The 19897-nt window shown below is 57.2% G+C and overlaps 1 protein-coding gene across 7 annotated transcripts in view; it reads right to left on the bottom strand.

Annotated features, from left to right (window-relative positions):
• LOC122381039 (histone-lysine N-methyltransferase eggless-like) overlaps nt 1-19897 on the bottom strand; it is a 63925-nt gene that overhangs the window by 43635 nt on the left and 393 nt on the right. For 2 of the 7 annotated variants that reach the window (XM_043364733.1, XM_043364731.1), the window contains exons 1-8: nt 17380-17789; nt 16302-17251; nt 9318-9444; nt 8377-8529; nt 7939-8033; nt 3093-3308; nt 724-900; nt 25-239 (exon numbers count right to left, since the gene is read on the bottom strand). In XM_043364733.1, coding sequence (XP_043220668.1) covers nt 25-239; nt 724-900; nt 3093-3308; nt 7939-8033; nt 8377-8529; nt 9318-9444; nt 16302-17003 — 1685 coding nt within the window. In that variant the 5' untranslated portion in view covers nt 17004-17251; nt 17380-17789. Of the gene's footprint in view, nt 1-24; nt 240-723; nt 901-3092; nt 3309-7938; nt 8034-8376; nt 8530-9317; nt 9445-16301; nt 17252-17379; nt 17790-19897 lie in introns of those variants that run through there. The other 5 variants (XM_043364737.1, XM_043364736.1, XM_043364734.1 and 2 more) reach the window with 4 other exon arrangements.

The raw sequence follows: 19897 nt of genomic DNA, 5'->3' as shown, positions 1-19897 counted from the left end.
CCCCGCCATCGCCCAGCGGCTCACCGGTAGCCGTTCATGGCCTTGGGCGCCTCAGCGATGGTGCCAGAGTAGAAGGTGGGCGTCTGCTGCTGCGTGTGCCGGAACGCGCCCACCACGCGCACGCCAACGTGCAGGCGTACCGTCGACGGGCCCACGTAGGCCAGCTCGGAGCCGGCAGCCAGACGACTCTTGTTGGAAGTGACGCGCGGCGAGTCAAACTTCACCTTGTAGCGCGCCCCCTGCCGGCCGGGACAGCACCCATCACAGCAGGCCGGCACCACACCAGGAGACCGCGGGGCTACACCAGGGGACCGCGGGGCTACACCCGGGGGGTCGCGGCGCTACATCAGGGGACCGCGGCACCACACCAGGGGACCGCGGCACCGCACCAGGGGACCGCGGCGCTACACCAGGGAAACGCGGCGCTACACCAGAGGGGTCGCGGCGCTACATCAGGGGACCGCGGTGCTTCACCAGGGGGACCGCGGCGCTACACCAGGGAACCGCGGGGCTGCACCAGGGGACCGCGGCGCTACGCCAGGGGAAGGCGAGGGGCAGGGGTGGTCGTCCGTCCACTGTGGACCGCGGCGCTATACAGCCATCACAGACACACGGCGCTACAGCCAGCCATCACAGACACACGGCGCTTTGATACGGCTCATTCTGGCGGCGAGTGTGCGGGCTGGTGAGTGGGGAGCGGCCAGCGGGCCTCGGCGCACTTACGCTGGGTTTGGCCACCACCTCCCTGACGGTGGCCCGGAACCAGGGCGACAGGGTGTCGCTGTGCATGGCGAACACGTGCTGGCCGACGGTGACGGCCGGCCGCTGGATGGTGCCCAGTGGAGGCAGGTCCTGCGGCAGCGCCGCGCGCCGCACCTGCACCACGTCACTGATTTGGATCTGCCGGGGCACAACGGCACGTCAGTGAGTCGGTCCGACCGGGCTCCGGCCTACAGCCAGCTGATCATAACACACTGAGAGAGTGCAGAGGGGCACGTCCTCTCCTCCGGCCACAGCCAGCTGACCATAACACACTGGGAGAGTGCAGAGGGGCACCTCTCCTCCGGCCTACAGCCAGCTGATCATAACACACAGGGAGAGTGCAGAGGGGCACCTCTCCTACAGCCAGCTGATCATAACACACTGGGAGAGTGCAGAGGGGCACCTCTCCTACAGCCAGCTGATCATAACACACTGAGAGAGTGCAGAGGGGCACCTCTCCTCCGGCCTACAGCCAGCTGATCATAACACACAGGGAGAGTGCAGAGGGGCACCTCTCCTCCGGCCTACAGCCAGCTGATCATAACACACTGGGAGAGTGCAGAGGGGCACCTCTCCTCCGGCCTACAGCCAGCTGATCATAACACACTGAGAGAGTGCAGAGGGGCACCTCTCCTCCGGCCTACAGCCAGCTGATCATAACACACTGGGAGAGTGCAGAGGGGCACCTCTCCTACAGCCAGCTGATCATAACACACTGGGAGAGTGCAGAGGGGCACCTCTCCTACAGCCAGCTGATCATAACACACTGAGAGAGTGCAGAGGGGCACCTCTCCTCCGGCCTACAGCCAGCTGACCTACACAGGGAGAGTGCAGAGGGGCACCTCTCCTCCGGCCTACAGCCAGCTGATCATAACACACTGAGAGAGTGCAGAGGGGCACCTCTCCTACAGCCAGCTGATCATAACACACTGAGAGAGTGCAGAGGGGCACCTCTCCTCCGGCCTACAGCCAGCTGACCTACACAGGGAGAGTGCAGAGGGGCACCTCTCCTCCGGCCTACAGCCAGCTGATCATAACACACTGAGAGAGTGCAGAGGGGCACCTCTCCTCCGGCCTACAGCCAGCTGATCATAACACACTGGGAGAGTGCAGAGGGGCACCTCTCCTCCGGCCTACAGCCAGCTGATCATAACACACTGGGAGAGTGCAGAGGGGCACCTCTCCTCCGGCCTACAGCCAGCTGATCATAACACACTGAGAGAGTGCAGAGGGGCACCTCTCCTCCGGCCTACAGCCAGCTGATCATAACACAATGGGAGAGTGCAGAGGGGCACCTCCCCTACAGCCAGCTGATCATAACACACTGGGAGAGTGCAGAGGGGCACCTCTCCTCCGGCCTACAGCCAGCTGATCATAACACACAGGGAGAGTGCAGAGGGGCACCTCTCCTACAGCCAGCTGATCATAACACACTGGGAGAGTGCAGAGGGGCACCTCTCCTACAGCCAGCTGATCATAACACACTGAGAGAGTGCAGAGGGGCACCTCTCCTCCGGCCTACAGCCAGCTGATCATAACACACTGAGAGAGTGCAGAGGGGCACCTCTCCTCCGGCCTACAGCCAGCTGATCATAACACACAGGGAGAGTGCAGAGGGGCACCTCCCCCCGGCGGTCTGGGTTCGAGCACAGCGCACGACGCCCATGGTGACTGCGTACTGTGTAGTGTGCAGTAGGCAGGGCAACTTCACCCACTCATCTCCGTCCCCTCACCGCACCTCCCCGTCTCCCCCCCCCCCCCCACATCTCCCCGTCTCCGTCCCCTCACCACACCTCGCCGTCTCCCCCCCCCCCCCACATCCCCCGTCTCCGTCCCCTCACCGCACCTCCCCGTCTCCCCCCCCCCACATCCCCCGTCTCCGTCCCCTCACCACACCTCCCGTCTCCCCCCCCCCACATCTCCCCGTCTCCGTCCCCTCACCGCACCTCCCCGTCTCCCCGTCCCCCCGACACACACAGATCCCCCCGTCTCCGTCCACTCACCATACCTCCCCGTCCCCCCCCCCACATCTCCCCGTCTCCGTCCCCTCACCGCACCTCCCCGTCTCCCCCCCAAACACACACATATCCCCCCGTCTCCCCCCCCCCCCACATCCCCCGTCTCCGTCCCCTCACCACACCTCCCCGTCTCCGTCCCCCCCACATCTCCCCGTCTCCGTCCCCTCACCGCACCTCCCCGTCTCCCCTTCCCTCCACATCTCCCCGTCTCCGTCCCCTCACCACATCTCCCCGTCTCCGTCCCCTCACCACATCTCCCCGCCCCCCCCCCCCCCCACATCCCCCCGTCTCCGTCCCCTCGCCCACACTCACGTCTCCCACGGGTTTGTTTGCGGGCTGCTTTTTGAGCGCGGCGGCGGTGGCCGGGTGCGCGGGAGCGCCGGCCGGCCGGGCGGCCAGCGGCGGCGGCGGCGGCATGGTCGTCTGCAGGTGAGCCGTGTACGCCGGGTCCAGGTCATAGACGCGCCCGTCAGAGTAGTGGATCGTCCGCTGCGTCTCCGTGTGGCACAGCGTCACCGGCCGCAGCGACTGATGGCGGCCACAGCGGGGCGGTCACAGTGGGGCAGCGGGACGGTGGGTCAGTCACAATGGGACAGCGGGGCGGTCACAGTGGGACAGTGGGACGGTGGGACGGCCACAGTGGGACAGTGGGTCAGTCACAGTGGGACAGTGGGACGGTCACAGGGGGAATGTGCAGAGTACTAGCTCGGCGGCCACAGAGGGCGTCGACGCCAGCTCTCATCGGACTCAATACAAAAGCAGCGGAAGCAAATCGTCCCGCAGGACCAACGGCTTATGAGATTCGTGCTCCGTGACAATGATTCAGTAATACCCTCGTTGAACTTCAGGGCTGTTACGTCAGTTAGTGCATCGGGTCTGAAGGCACATATGTATTTGAGGGAAAGAGCAGCCTGCGTCATGCAATCTAGCGCAATTTAAAAGTTCTGGTGCAATTTCTGGCGCAAATCAGGATGAAGCAACAAAAGAAAACAAAAAACAAAATTTGCTGACCCATCCGCAGTAAGCCTTTCCTGGTGTGGAAACACGTCCCCGCTATAGGTAAAATGGCGAATGTCACCAAATGAAATCGTTGCAAGCGGCAGGGGCATGCTGGCCGAGTCGCCGGCCCCGTTGCAGGCGGTTGCGTCAGGCTGGCGCGGACGGCGCAGTGTCTCTGTCGGATTGGTCCGCCTGGGGACTGGCCAGCCACGGACGGAGCTCCGCCGTCCGACTGCAGCGGCGGGCGCCGCCCGGCCGGCACCGGCATCCCAGCCCAGACACAAAGCCGACACCGACAGCCTCAGCACACGTCTGCACAGATACTGTGCAGCTTCCGTCCCTGGCAGAGCTGCCGGCACCAGCGCAGCACCACCAATAGCACAGCTACCCGCCATAGCAGGGCTAGGAGAACAACTACCCCGCAGAACTGCGAAGTAAAGCGCTACACACTGCTCGGCAGAGACCGCCCCCCCCCCCCCCGCCGACCCCAGCGTGAAAAACCTGCGGGTGAGTGGTGTCGGTGCGGCCGGCGCCAGTCGGCGCCGGCCCGGCGTCGGCGCCGTCCTCCTGAGGCGCCAGCGCGCGGCTCTGGGCGGCGCAGAGCTCCGGCGGCGGGCAGCGGGCCGTGAACGACGAGGCCGGCCGGCGCCCGGTGCGGCCGCACGGCGCCGCTGACGCCGGCAGCAGCGTGGAGGCCGCCGTCTCGGCCGGCGCGCGCAGCGACCGGCGCGGCGGCTCCGCTGCCGGCGGCCGCTCTGATACCGGCCCTGGCGGCCGTGATGCCGGGGGCCGCTGATATACCGCAAGAGGCTGTGATACCGTCGGTGGTGATACCTGTGACTGCGGTAGCGGCGGTGGTGATACCGGCGGCAGCTGTGATACCGGCGGCAGCTGAGCCGACTGGGCCGGGCGCAGCTGAGGCGGCGGCGGTCTCGAGCCGCAGAGACGGGCCAACATCTGCCGCAGCCGGCTGCCGGCCTCTGCCGTCTGTGCGGCGGCGGCGGCGCCCGGGCCGGCCGCCGATAGCAGCTGCAGCACGGCGGCCGGCGGCGCCTGCCAGCAGCCCGGCGGCGGCACAGACAGCGCCAGCGCGCACCCCGCCGGCTCGGGCTCCCGCCAGCTCCTGCGTGCGGCCACCACCGGTGGAAACAGCGGTCGGCGCACCGGCATAGTCGGCGGCCGACTGAACAGAGTCCAGGGCGGCAGCTGTCGCCGATCATGGAACGCGGGCGACCGGAGTCTCAGGTGCACCTTTTTGGTATTAGTCGGCTGGTATAGCTCAAGTCGTTGGGCAGCCGCCATCGGCAGCTGTTGGGACTGCTGGCCAGCCGCGGTTGACTGCTGGTTGGCCACGGTAGACTGCTGGTTGGCCACGGTGGACTGCTGGTTGACCGCGGTGGACTGCTGGTTGGCCACGGTGGACTGCTGGCCAGCCGCAGTCTGGGACTGCTGGCCGGCCGCGGTGGACTGCTCGTTGGCCGGGGTGGACTGCTGGCCAGCCGCAGTTTGGGACTGCTGGTTGGCCGGGGAGGACTGCTGGTTGGCCACGGTGGACTGCTGGTTGGCCACGGTGGACTGCTGGTTGACCGGGGTGGACTGCTGGTTGAGCGGGGTGGACTGCTGGCCGGCCGCGGTGGACTGCTGGTTGACCGCGGTTGACTGCTGGTTGGCCGGGGTGGACTGCTGGTTGGCCGGGGTGGACTGCTGGTTGGCCACGGTGGACTGCTGGTTGGCCGGGGTGGACTGCTGGTTGGCCGGGGTGGACTGCTGGTTGGCCGGGGTGGACTGCTGGCCGGCCGCAGTCTGGGACTGCTGGTTGGCCGGGGTGGACTGCTGGCCGACCGGGGTGGTCACAGTCACATCTGTGGACTGCAGCTGGCCGGCAGGGATAGACTGCTGGCCGGCCGCGGTCCGCGGCGGTGACGATATGAGCCCGGTGGGAGAGAGTGCCCACTCTGCCACTCGGAGCAGACCGGGCACGGGCCGGCCCGGAGCGCCGTCCGGTCCCCGGCGCGCCTGCCGACTGTCCAGGAGACGCAGGTAGCGACGCACGGCCTGCTCATGCCGCGGCGGCAGGGGTTGCGAGCGGCTCGAGCGCCCGCGCCAGGTCTGCACGCCGATCCGATGTCTGGGCAGCCACATCAGGCGGCCGGAGTGCACCAGCTCAGCTGCCGCCGCCAGCAGTTCGCCGTCGCTGTGGCCGTCAGGGCGGCCGGGGAGCGGGTCGCGCTGCCGCTGCTCCTCGGCGGCCGGGTCGAGTGCGCAGCCGGGCCGGCCGCCGAGCGCAGGCCCGGCCGATCCTGTTCCGGGGGCCGCCCCGTCACCAAGGCGCTCTGACTCAATCAAACACGCACTACGGCTGTCACCCCTTGAGTGATCCTTAACCTGCCTCCTACCGTCTCCCTCTGCACGAACAGTCCCTGCGTCATCTCTTGAACGGCCCTGTTCATCATAAGTTTCCGAGCCTAATGGGGGTTTATCAGCGAGCGGCGGCCGCTGAGAATCGTCCGTACCACCGCCGCTCCGCGGAGAGCGACTATTTCTCCCCTGCGTGCCTGGAATGGGGCTGAGGTCCTCTCCCCTTCCAAGTGTCGCCGAAGGCAGGCACGTCTGTTCTTGGTGAGCCGCCGAGGGGGCGGCGATTTGGGCAGGTGCTGAGCGGCGGGCGGTCTCGCCGCTGTCGCCCGCCGGAGCCGGTCCGACCTCACCGGCCAGCGGTGCCGTCGACACACTGCCTTCTGCGGGGGCGACCTGCGATCCGGAGCGGTGGTGCGGCCTCCGCGCGGCGCCTGATGGCCCGTCCGCGGCGGCGCCTGATGGCCCGTCCGGCGCGGCGTTTGGCTGGCGTGCTCCCCCGACATCCACGTGTCTGGGTGTGGCGCGAAGTCGCAGCCGCCGGAGAAGCACCGAGCACGGCTGCCACGCCCGGGCCGCGTCCAGCTCAGCCTGCTGCGCGCTGGGTTGCTGGCAGGGCGACTGTTTTATCGATGTGACCGGTTTGCACGGGCCTACCGCTGAGTGGCGCGTGCTGCCAGCCCGGTCAGCAGCCGGCTCCGGGAGACGCTCTCCTGCAGGGTGCGGCAGCGGCGCGCTCCACTGCGCTGCGGGCTGCACGGCCGCCGCCGGCGCGGCGCCCTTGTCAGCCTGCCGGCCGGGAGTCAGTGGCGCCGCCCCCAGCCGGACCGGAGCGGCCGGCTGGAGCGCCACCAGCCGGCCACCGGCCGCCAGCGCGTCCACCACCCAGACAGGCCGGCTCGGCGGCGGCCGGAGCGCTTCGGACGGCGCCGGCCGCCCAGACGCCGCAGTACCGTCTGCGTGCCGCCACTCTGGCCGAGCGTCGCTGTGCATGCCGGCGGCGCGGTCACCGGCCGGCGGGTCGGCCTGCCCGGAGACGGTGACGGGCGCAGAGGCCGTCCCCGAACCAGGCGCCCACTGCCGCCCGCAGCGGCACTCACCCACACAGGCCGGCTCCCCCTGCCGGTCCTTGGTATTGTTGTTGCTACAACCCGCATCTGTTAACAAGACTTTGGACAATCTCCCTTTTGCTTTGTCGACTGCCATCTTCACTAATTCACTGGCCACGTTGTTGTTGCCATCCCGTTCTGCTGGCGTTTGTCGGCCGCCGCCACCACTCGCCTCCCCAGTGCTCAAACGGGGCGTCTTTTCAGCCCGCTGGTCCGGTTCGCCCGCTGCCGATTCAGCGTCAGCCGGCACCCTTCTCTTCTGCGCCGAGGGGGCGGCGGCGGCCGGCGGAGGCCGCTGTGAAAGCCGGCGGCGGCCGGCCGTCGGTCTGCCCAGGTACGTGTCACACAGCACACAGTGGCAGCCGGCCGAGACGGGGCGCGGCCGGCCGGCCGCCGCGCCCGCCGCCCGCTCCGAGGGCTGCTCCTGAAAGTGCACAGGAGCCGGCCTCAGGAGGAGAGCCTCCTGTGCTGAGGGGTCAGCGAGACACACAAACGGCCCCGGCCGCCGGTGGTTGGGGACAGGGGCCAGAAAAGCACATACAAAGCCCATCACAGCACAAATCGTTCTCCAAGCCCATGCCGTCTCCATACCAAGCAGAGCGGTTCGATAGACGTGTTAATTAACAGGGACAGACGGTGGTAAAGATGACAAACATGACGCGCGTGCCCCGTGCAGGTGACGGCGCGCCGCTTACCCGGGTGGGCGGCCGCTCCTTGTACAGGTCCTCGTACAGGTAGTGCAGGTCCTTGTCCAGCCGCGACAGCTCTCGCTCCGTCTTGCTGAACGAGTCTGTTGAACGGCCGGCCGGCCCGGAAAGGTCAAACCCGGCGGCACAGGAGCGGCGGCCCCGTACTCGGGTGCGCTCTGGGCTACACAGCGTCCTTGTTTGTCACACGGTCAGCACCACAGCCAGTCACACATGCAACACATCAGACACAGTCCGCACTGTCAGATCGGTACTATGACTTTATCCGTCACTGGATCAGCACCTGAGGATGACTTCAGAAAACAAACTAAACTAAACTGTTGAGCTGCACACCGCAGCCCCCCCCCCCCCACCGTCCCGGAGCGGTCGGCTGGCCAGTGGGCGGCCCCCTCCCGGGCCGGTGGCTGTGTCGGCGCCCGCACCCACCGTCAATCTGCGCCTGTTTGTGGCGCACCCACTCGATGCACGTGTCCAGCTGGTGGTCGAAGTGGACGGCCGACATGGCGGCGCGGATCCGCTCCTCCATGTCACCGTCGGCCTCCAGCAGCGAGAGCTCCGAGCTGTCGCTGGCCGAGTCGTCTGCCGGCACGGCCGCCGCCGTCACAAACCACCGCACACAAACTACCACACACAAATCACCACACACAAACCACCACCACACAAATCATAACACACAAACTACCACAAAACTACCACACACAAACCACCTCACACAAACTGCCTCCCACAAACCACTACACACATTCACAAACTACCTCACACAAACTACCACACACAAAACACCACACACAAACCAGTAAACCACCACACACAAACCACCTCACACAAACTGCCTCACACAAACCAACACACACACAAACTGCCACACAGAAACCACCACACACAAACTACCAAACTACCAAACACAAACCACTACACACAAACTACCACACACAAATCATAACACACAAACTTCCACAAACTACCACAAAACTACCACACACAAACGACCACACACAAACCACTACACACAAAATGCCACACACTAGCTACCACGCACACAAACCGCCACACACAAACTACCACACACAAACTGCATACCACACATAGTCGCACCAAACCCACTACACTTTCGGCGGCATCAGTTTGACAACTTGTGCCCGAAGAAACTGCACGCGGCTATCATAAGTCAGCCGTTCGAAAATGGCATGGCCGAAATACTAACAATTAACATGATGGTTAATTTGACGTGTCACCCCTAAGAAGGGCTTCAACTAATACGCTGTATAAAAATATCAATATATAAGTAGAGTAAATAGCGAGACAGAATGCGGTCAGCGCCGACAGGCCGCCGGCCGTGCCCAGCCCCGGTGGCCGGCTCAACTCACCGTCGCCGACCGGCTGCTGGCCGGCCGGCCCATCCTCGCCGTCCGAGTCGAGGCACACCTCGTTCTGCTTGGCGCGGACGGCGCCCTCCAGCAGAGGGCGGCCCTGGCTCACCAGTTCGGCCATCAGCTGGACGGGCACAGCATTGCGGTCAGTACTCCCCGCACAGCACAGCACTGCGGTCAGCACTCCCCGCACAGCACAGCACTGCGGTCAGCACTCCCCGCACAGCACAGCACTGCGGTCAGCACTCCCCGCACAGCACAGCACTGCGGTCAGCACTCCCCGCACAGCACAGCACTGCGGTCAGCACTCCCCGCACTGCAGCACAGCACTGCGGTCAGCACTCCCCGCACAGCACAGCACTCCGGTCAGCATTCACCTGACCTTTACCCTTAACTGCTAAAATGATCTCAAACATCACAGACGATACAACCATGGGGTTCTAGGGCCAAAACTGACTAGAATCCACCGGGTTCCTATGGCTCAGCATTGGCAGCAGCCGCCTGGTACCGGTAGGCTGTGCCGCATGACCCGAAAGTTATGCGGCACAGTCTACCCACTCCGTTTGACATCGGCTCGGGTCGCCGGGTGGAGCACTTTGTAGACCAGCTGTTGCTTCAGACCAGCGCGGGGGGGAGGGGCTCGTCTCAGTGGTTGGCGTGGGCTGGCGAGTGGTATGGGGCGTGTTGGTGGACCACGGGGGCTGGTCGGGTGTGTGTGGTCACTTCTTGCATTGCACATTTTGCGTCGCTTAACAATTGCTTCCTGTTTTTGATTAGCACAATGCACGGAAGACCCAGCGAATATAATTTACTTTACTTGTGCATTGTGCAAAACGTGATTTGGCACGGTATCGAGGCAACCATAGGTCTTGTGCCTATGCATGATATTTAGACAATACGTTTATGAAAACGGTAGATTGATGCTGGATGTCAATTCGTATGCTAAATGTCGGCACGTATTAGGTAAATGAATGAATGAATCAATCAATCAATCAAACAATCAATCGACATGTATAAAACCGTATAAATGGCTCGCAACCACTAATAGCAATCAAACCATCCTAACTCGAAAAAGCAGCCGGAGCCCTGATGAGGCTCGAACCGGGACTCAACGCTGTAAATTTTGCCTATGATCCATCATCATTCCACCAAGCTAGAGTGACCGGCACCCGAACCCACAAAAACATTAATTGACTTTGCCGCCGCCCTCCTGTGCGGCGAGTGCTCGACTGTCAAACTGACCGGCGGTGAGGAGTCCGGTTCGAAACGCTTCGGATGCTGGATATTTATTTCTCGGTGGGAGGCTTTGCGTTTAGTCCACTTTTCAGAAAGATCATTTGGTGACTGACCTGTTTTCTTTCTTTGCTGCAATTCATGAGGAGACCGTATGCACCCTTACCTGTCCTTCCGCACCCCACTTGGGAGATGTGTGGTTGACCCCCCCCCCCCCCCCATGGGTTTTGTGAATATCTCTAAAACGAATTTTTGGAGGGGGATACGATCGGTTCTATGCGACAAGTGACCGCACACGCCCAGCCCCAGGTCCGCTCACTCCCTCCCCACACCACCCCCTCCCCACACCACACTCCAGCCCGCCTCATCCACCGAGCCGAGCCATGACGAGCCTCAGCGCCCCGGGGCGCGACCTGTCAGCGAACCGGCGCACACAGCCGCTATCTGGGTTCAGAAGTGGCCAATACCCTAATTTTCGACAAATTTTAAAGCGCGATTTTCTCACATTTTCTGGTCGTAAATTGATCAGACTGTATAAGATATCAGCCAGAAAAAAAAATATTACTCATTCTGGCACAAATTGGTGGGCTCCCAAAGTACACCGTTTTGTTTTGCTCCGTGAGACCGAACTTGTGCTGCGATTTTCACGTAAATGTTGACGAGTCTCCTGTCATATTCTTTGCTTGAACATGCGTAAGTAAGATATCAGCTGAAAGGGGAAAATGTGCGGAATCCATTGGTAACAAAAGTGCATCTAAAAAACTTCACACTCAGTTATTGTAAGCTAATTGTTGCACACTTGCACAAAGCAGAAGGGCTTGAGGATTTCAATATTTACATAGGCCTACCAAAAAACGCACAGCGTGCTTCACATCGAGACAACGTCCATAACATATACCGTACAATTGTTATTCATTTGCTGAAAAAATTAGGTCGGCATCACACTGCCGGCAAAAGTTATTGCAGTTTTAGTGACGCTAGGTCGCCGCCCGGCCGACCCCGATCAGGTCGGCCGGGCGGCGGCCGCGCAGCTGACGTCCGTACGGTTCGGCAGCTGACCAATCAGCTGCGAGAGAGGAGCGCGGTCCGTCCAAGTATAATAGCTCCGGCAGTTGCTTCATGTGCTGAGGGGTGCTCGACGCTCGTGTCGATTGCATTTGTTGGTTGTCGATTGCCGATTGACTTGTGAGTATACTTTCTGGTGAACAATAAATGTACGTCGTCTTAACTGAATGTAGTCTGATCAAATTCAATAAAGCAAAAAGACATCCAGCCAACAGAACATCGTAAGAATGTCCGATATGGTTGATAACATTCAGATTTTTGGGGAGCAGCCATCGACCAGAATGAACCTTATTGGCTTTTGTATGTAACATTTGTATGAAACTTTTGGAAAGTTTCAGTCAGATATCTTCAGAAATGGCAATGTTATCGGCTTTTGCATTTTACCGTAGTCGGTTAATCACAATTTTCGATATTGCAAAGGCAATTTCAGTACGTTCTTGACATCGAAAACCAAAACGAATAGCATCATCGTGTTCCAGAGCTCAAATTGCATCCGATGCACATCTTTTTTTGTTGAGAATGTTCAACTTCAAAATTTGGGCTTTCTGACCTCGCCGTGACCTGACCTTCATTTGTCGAATGGAAATAGTTTCGAATCGGACGACCCAGATGACATCATTTTTAGATGCTTTTGCCGAATTGGACCATTAAAGATGTGTCGCATGACCTTAAAAATGTATACATTTCCTTCCATGACCTTTTCCATGACCTGTTGTGACCCATGACCTTTCCATGACCTTTTGTGACAAAGTTAGGTTTCGTTTGTCAGCTATTCCTATCAGAAACCGTTTGAACTTTTAGTATTGAACGAGTAGTTTCGAAGACAGCAGGGAAGCTATGCAGAATCCCCTCCCGAGTCACCCACGTTATGGGATATACCCGTCATCCGCGGATTACAAGCAAATTTTTTTTACGGCAATGATGTATCAGTATGAATGCTCATACGTTCCCATATGTGACCTTACGGTTGACTTCACATACAATAAAAATTGCTTGGCAAAATGTCAACTGGTTAACGAGTTATCGCATTTTGGCCACTTCCGAACTCAAATAGCGGCTGTGTGCGGCGGGGACGCGGGCCGGCGGTTGCGTGCGCCGCGGGGGCAGGGGCGCGCCGCGTCGAGGCGGCGCGAGCTGGCGCCGCCACGGCGACACTGGACCAGACCTGATAATTGGACACCTCAACATTCAGTCGTTGAAGCCCAAACTGCCGGATCTGCGAGACAACATTCATAGAGTTCACGGATTTTATTTTATTTTATTTTATTTTTAATTTTAGTCCGAACCTTTTGATGGGAAGGATTCACAAGGACAGAGCCACCGCTAAGCGAAGCTCGTTGCGATGACCCTGCCCTCTACCCTCCGATCGAGCAATTCCAGTTCTATGGCAGGATTTAGAGTCCAAAGTTTAACGGGCGCACAAAGCCGCGCACGGCCGGTCCCCTCGCTGACTTCGCCTGGCTACGGCCTGCCACCAACCGCAACCATACCTGTCAAGAGGCCCATAAATGTCGAGCGCCCGTCGCGCTTCGAACCCGGACTGTCATAACCGGGAACGCGTGCTCTCACCACGCGGAGTCCAACGCTCTAACCAACTGAGCTACGGGACCGGCAATTTGATATATTGTCAATGTTATTATATAACAGTGTTCGCTGACAGGTCGCGCCCCGGGGCGCTGAGGCTCGTTATGGCTCGGCTCGGTGGATGAGGCGGGCTGGAGTGTAGTGTGGGGAGGGGGTGATATGGGTAAGGAGTGAGCGGACCTGGGGCTGGGCGTGTGTGGTCACTTGTCGCATAGAACCGATCGTATCCCCCCTCCAAAAATTCGTCGATATTCACAAAACCCATGGGGGGGGACAACCACCCATCTCCCAAGTGGGGTGCGGAAGGGCAGGTAAGGGTGCATACGGTCTCCTCATGAATTGCAGCAAAGAAAGAAAACAGGTCAGTCACCAAATGATCTTTCTGAAAAGTAGACTAAACGCAAAGCCTCTCACCGAGAAACAAATATCCAGCATCCGAAGCGTTTCAAACCGGGCCCCTCCCTACCGGTCAGTTTGACAGTCTAGCACTCCTACGCTGAGCTACACCGGATGGTGGCTATGGCCGGGGCAAAGTCTGGCAGGCGGGCGGCGGGGCCTGGAGGTCGGCAGCAAAGTCTATTAAATGTTTTTGTGGGTTCGGGTGCCGGTCACTCTAGCTTGGTGGAATGATGATGGATCATTGGCAAAATTTACAGCGTGGAGTCCCGGTTCGAGCCTCATCAGGGCTCCGGCTGCTTTTCCGAGTTAGGATGGTTTGATTGCACTATTAGTGGTTGCGAGCCATTTATACGGTTTTATACATGTCGATTGATTGATTGATTGATTCATTCATTCATTCAATACGTGCCGACATTTAGCATACGAATTTACATCCAGTATCAATCTACCGTTTTCATAAACGTATTGCCTAAATAGCATGCATAGGCACAAGACCTATGGTTGCCTCGATACCGTGCCAAATCACGTTTTGCACAATGCACAAGTAAAGTAAATTATATTCGCTGGGTCTTCCGTGCATTGTGCTTATCAAAAACAGGAAGCAATTGTTAAGCGACGCAAAATGTGCAATGCAAGAAGTGACCACACACACCCGACCAGCCCCCATGGTCCACCAACACGCCCCATACCACTCGCCAGCCCACGCCAACCACTTATCGGGGTTACATGAGCACAGTAAATACGTATTTAGCCGCTAATTCGAATTAGGAACGCATTACCGACTCATGTAGCCACCTGCTAGTACGAATCGGCGATCCGATCCGCGGTTACATGAGCAAAGCAAATACGTATCACGATCGGATTCACCGCTAATGCGAATCAGGAGCGTACTACCGACTCATGTATCCACCTGCTAATACGAATCGGCGGTCCGAACAAAATCCGCAGGGAAAGAGGCTTAGAAGCGAATAGGACCAAGATACGTATTACAGGAACTATTTCTTTGCAAAAAGAAACATTAAAATGCAAAATAATAGGTATTTTTTCAATTTCTTCTTTTGAAATCATATTTAAAAAAATATGTCGGTATTTTGTCAAGTTTTCAACAATAAATATAGTGAAAACCAAATAGTGAATATCCACATAATTTCAGTTGAAACATTTTTCTGACAGCACTACAGACGAATCAAGAGAGGCAATTGCCCAATGAGTCAAAGCAAGACAACTTTATGTTCAACTTTTTTTTGTTAAGTTAATTGAGAATGTTTTGAGCAGATTAAATGCAAAAAAGACATAAGATAATAAATTTTTAATTTAGTCACCTCTATTGCTACGGAAGTGCGCCACATTTGTATGCTATTCCGTTTGTAATGCGCATCGGGCCGAGAGCCAAACTAGATCCGTTTGACGTCACTGATACGAATTTGCTCATGTAGTCGGTGCACTGAATGCGTTCTTGGGGAGCTGATGCGAATTAGCGATAGTGCGTATTTGGAACGGATCGCTCATGTAACCGAAACGTCCGAGGCACACGATTCGGGCCGTATTTCACAAGAACTATTCTTTGCTGACTGGAAGCGTCAAAATGCAAAATACTAAGCATTTTTTTTATTGGCTGCATCGTAGAAAATAACAAAAAAATGTTGGTATTTTGGTTTAGTCTTTGCATGTGAAATAAAATGAATGAAATATTTTGATAGATAATTTTTTCTGACCACCCTGCTGTCGCTGCATGGCGAATCAGTGCCCACTGACTTCAAACAAGAAAACTTTGTTTTCATTTTTTGATTTCATGTTAATTTTAAATGTTTTTGAGCCTATCAAATGATATAATTATTTAAAATTTAGCTCAGTCGTCCCGGTAAATGCCGCAACTGCGCCATGACTGTACGCTAATCCTATTCCGTTTGTGATGCGAATTACCGGCCGTCGAGGAGTCAGCCCGGGTGAGCCAAACAAGATCCGTTTGACGTAGATAAAACGAATTAGTCTCATGTAACCGGTGCCGTAGATACGTTTGTGGGGAGCTGATGCGCATTAGCGTAGTGCGTATTTGAAACGGATCGCTCATGTAACCCCGGTAACTGAGACGAGCCCCTCCCCCCCGCGCTGGTCTGACGCAACAGCTGGTCTACAAAGCGCTCCACCCGGCGACCCGAGTCGATGTCAAACGGAGTGGGTAGACTGTGCCGCATAACTTTAGATATGGATAAAGAGTAGCGGACCATCAATCTGTACACGACTGTAACACTTATTTTCCTCGATCACCCATGCTATAACAATGCTGCGCCGTACGTCATTTGCGGTGTTTCAGGGACTCGGTAGAGACGGGGTTTCAGGATATTTCAGTTTGCGAAGCCCGTGGGGCTGAAGTCGGGAATAAATTGTGCCCAACATTCTTTAGACCAAAGAGTGTTCAGCAGCCAACACCCAGTGGTGAATGGTGATTCCTGAATTTCAGGAGCGGCGGACGTGCGTTAAGACGACCTAGCATTTCAGGAGCGTAGCAGAGACAGTGGACGAGCATATACAAAATGAGTTACGCTGTCAGGATTCAGGATTGGAGAAAATTTTGCGACATGTATGCAAAAGATGGCATACCTAGGCCAACCCGTTTTGAAATAAAATTAATTTGTCGATGGGTAATTCTTTATGGCGCACCCTGTAAACGCCGGCTAAACGTAAACCACGGGCACTTACCTTATTGTATTTTTCAACGACCATCTTGCAGACGGTGCAGATTTTGGCGCGTTTTCCGTTGACGCGCAAGTGCGCAGGTACGGCTGCGCCTTCTCCATGAACCATGGTGAAATACACGAGGTCCGAGGAGCTGGCCGACACCAGGCCCTGGCGCGCCTTACAGTCGGGGTTGAGACAGGCGCGCGGCGGCCGCGCACCGGTCCGCCCAGTGGGGCCGGGGCGGCCGGACTCGTCAGAGTCCGAGTCCAGCGTCACCAGCGCAATGTCCTTGTCCAGGGGTTTGTCAGGCTGGGCCAGCTCCGCAGCATTCAGTTCCGCTTTAGCCGTATCGGGCTGGTCCGATTCACCGGGCCCGGACTGGTCAGCCACTGGTTCAGAGCACGCACCAGCACCCAGCTGCTTCGAGTCGGCCCCACCACCAGCTCCCTGCGCGGCTGCCTCGTCCGAGCCGCCGGGACCGCTTTCCGTGAGCCCCCTCATCTCAGCCCCCTCGTCGCCAGCCGACAGCTTGCTATTGGCGTCTGTGGCCGGGGTGTCGCCCGCCGCACCAGCCGGAGCCAAGTCGACCTCTGGCTGGTCAGCAGCGTCCACGTCCATCGGACTGTGCCGGCTGCCCTCGGAGCCGGGCGCCGGCGCGGCGCGGCCGGCGGCGGTCGCTGCGCCCCAGCCCGGTGTCGGCACACCGTCCGCTACACTGGACATCTCTGGCTGCTTCGGCTGTGCACCACCAATCACTGCCGACCAGCTGTCTCTCCAAATCTCACTCCGGAGAGCATGTTTTGAGCTGACTATACAGCAATGCTTGGCTCAGACTTGCATCAAGTGTTCTGATCACAAATTAAATCTTATTTCCGTAGCACATTTAAATGTGCAGAAAGCATCAGATTAGAACCCTTTCTTGCTCATAGCTGATGTGGAAACTAATCATCTTGGTGGGATATTTCAGTTATCTGCAAGGGCAAGACAGTATCAAAAAGTGCTGATGCATTTCTAACAGTAACAGATGGTGCCTATGTGTATATAACCAACCACAAGCATGCACCCATACATTTAGTGAAATAAAAACATGAGTTCTCACCTTCAAATTAATGAAGGGACCATTCATAATAAGGCATGTGATAGAGATTTCACTGAAACACTCTACACATTACGCTCTGTTTGGTGGTAATGATGCCTGCTGTTTTAAATATTTTCACATAGGTTCGGTCTAAATTCATTCAGTAAGCAGTTAAACATGCAATGAAAATGGTGGACTCTGGAGAATAATGCTCTGAAATAGAGCAAGCAGTGAAACCCATGTAATTGATGATACTTTCAGTTTCGCCAAGATCTCAGGCGTGCACAGACCTCCGCTAGCCTTACTCAGGCGTGCAAGGCATGGGCCAGGCGCGCAGGCCAGCAGGGGTGCAATAACGAATTGGGGCCTACATACATGCCTGGAGAGCTCTCACTCGAAGCTTGCTAATGAAACAAACGTGAAAGGCACGGAGGACATCTACGCAACTAACGCACATTTGTGAGAGCGCTCAGCGCTGTTCATTGGGATTAAATGTGCACTTGTGACAGATCATCTGTGCGGTCATTGCCACAAATTCTGGCCTTTTCACTGCAGCTGTCATATGATAGGGAAACGGGCAGAAGAAAGAGCGTTGAGAGTATGCGCTCCCAGTTAAAACAGTCCAGGTTTGAAGCGCGACAGGCGCTCAACACAGCACAGCTGCGCGACTCAATGCGTGCTCGAGACGAGGCGCGAGCGGCCTATCAACGAGACCCATCGCCACAGAACCAAGCGGCATTTCGAGACAGAAGAAACGCTGTTAAGAAAGATTTCCAGCAAGCACGCTCGTCTTTCTTCGCAAGCTCCCTAACAGACTCACGAGGCTCAGCATGGAAGGGTCTGCAACAGTTTTTCCTCTCATCAAAGAAGAACGCCGATCCCGTGGACACCACCAGCCACGAGATGGCAGACCAGCTGAACAACCACTTCGCCAGCTGCGGCCCTCGGGTGGCCGCTGAGACAGAGACTCAGAGAGAGGGACGCACCCCAGATGAACCCCGCCCACGGTGTGTCGTGAGTGGAGCCTTCCGTGTGCGTCCAGCAACACTAACTGAGCTAAGCACTGCACTGAGACAAATGTCAGACTCAAAGGCATCTGGGGATGATGGAATTACTATCCAGATGATTCGTATGACTTTTTCGGTGATTGGTCTCATACTGCTGCATGTTGTCAATTCTTCACTCGGATCCGGTTTGCTGCCTGCTGTCTGGAAAATCGCAAGAGTTCTACCACTCCACAAGTCAGGATCACGCTCCGATCCAAATAATTACAGACCAATATCAATACTACCCACTGTAGCGAAGCTGACTGAGAGAGTGGTGTGCAATCAACTCATGGACTATTTAATGGCTCACCACATTCTCAGTGACCGCCAGTATGGTTTTCGCCCAGGACACTCAACAGAGTGCGCAATGATGCATACTGTCAGCTTTATTGTTCAAAGCTTAGATTTGAAACAAGTCACTTGCTTGGCGACAGTAGATACGTCCAAAGCCTTTGATAGCGTCCCCCATCACCGTCTCCTAAATAAGCTTGGCTGGTATGGGGTTGACACGCATTGGTTCCAAGATTGGTTAAGCGGTCGCAAACAGAGAGTTCATGAAGGTTCTCTTGCCCATGTAACCCACGGTGTGGTGCAAGGGTCCTTGCTCGGACCTGTACTCTACTTGCTGTACGCAAATGACTTTGCAGAGTACATAAGCGATGCTGAAGTCGTCATGTACGCAGATGACGTCCAGTTTCTGCATGCTCACTCCAGTGCCGACCTAGCTACTCTGCAGGCGCGGGTGGCGAACACCCTCAGTGAAGCGCAGTCCTGGTTCGTCAACAATAGTCTTAAAATTAATCCGAAGAAAACAGAAATCATATTGTTTAAGACACGCCAGCGTCGTCAGATTGAAGAGTTCTCTGTTGACTTAGACAGTGTTATCTTGCGTCCTTCCCCTTCAGCAAGAATTCTAGGGTTGGACATTGACGAACACTTATCATGGAAAGCGCAAGTTTCTCTTGTAGTGAAACGGTGCTATGCAACACTTCATGGGCTATCAAAATTCTGTCGTGGTCTATCAGCTGAAGTTAAAACATTTCTGATAGAGGCGCTTATTTTTCCGCACATTTTATACTGTTTGAGCGTCTGGGGTGGATGTGGTATCACCCAGAAGCGTCGCATTCAGCGTGTGATTAATCATTGTGCCCGTATCATCTTCTGCAGCCGGAAGTCAGAGCATGTCTCACCACTCCTGGCATCGCTTGGTTGGTCCACCATTGACGATTTGATAAGCAAGAGAGACATGTCGTTCATCAGCAGACTGATGAGCCACCAACATGCACCACAGATCCTACAAGAGTCGCTTGTTTACCGGCACGATGTATCTGATAGAGGTACCCGTTCTACTTCAGCTGGCCTTCTACAATTGCCCCGCGTGCGTACGGAACTCGCAAAGCGTTTCTTCAACTACCGTGCAACGGCCCACTGGAACGCCAGTCGTAACGGGTAGCCGTGTGTGACTAATGACTATGCATGCATGCATTCATGAT

This window comes from Amphibalanus amphitrite, unplaced genomic scaffold (assembly GCF_019059575.1).
Source record: "Amphibalanus amphitrite isolate SeventyFive unplaced genomic scaffold, NRLGWU_Aamphi_draft 000112F_arrow, whole genome shotgun sequence".
In the NCBI taxonomy this organism is placed as follows: Eukaryota; Metazoa; Arthropoda; class Thecostraca; order Balanomorpha; family Balanidae; genus Amphibalanus; species Amphibalanus amphitrite.
The sequence above is the reverse complement of the archived record's forward strand: the minus strand, read 5'-3'. Positions and strand labels throughout refer to the sequence as shown.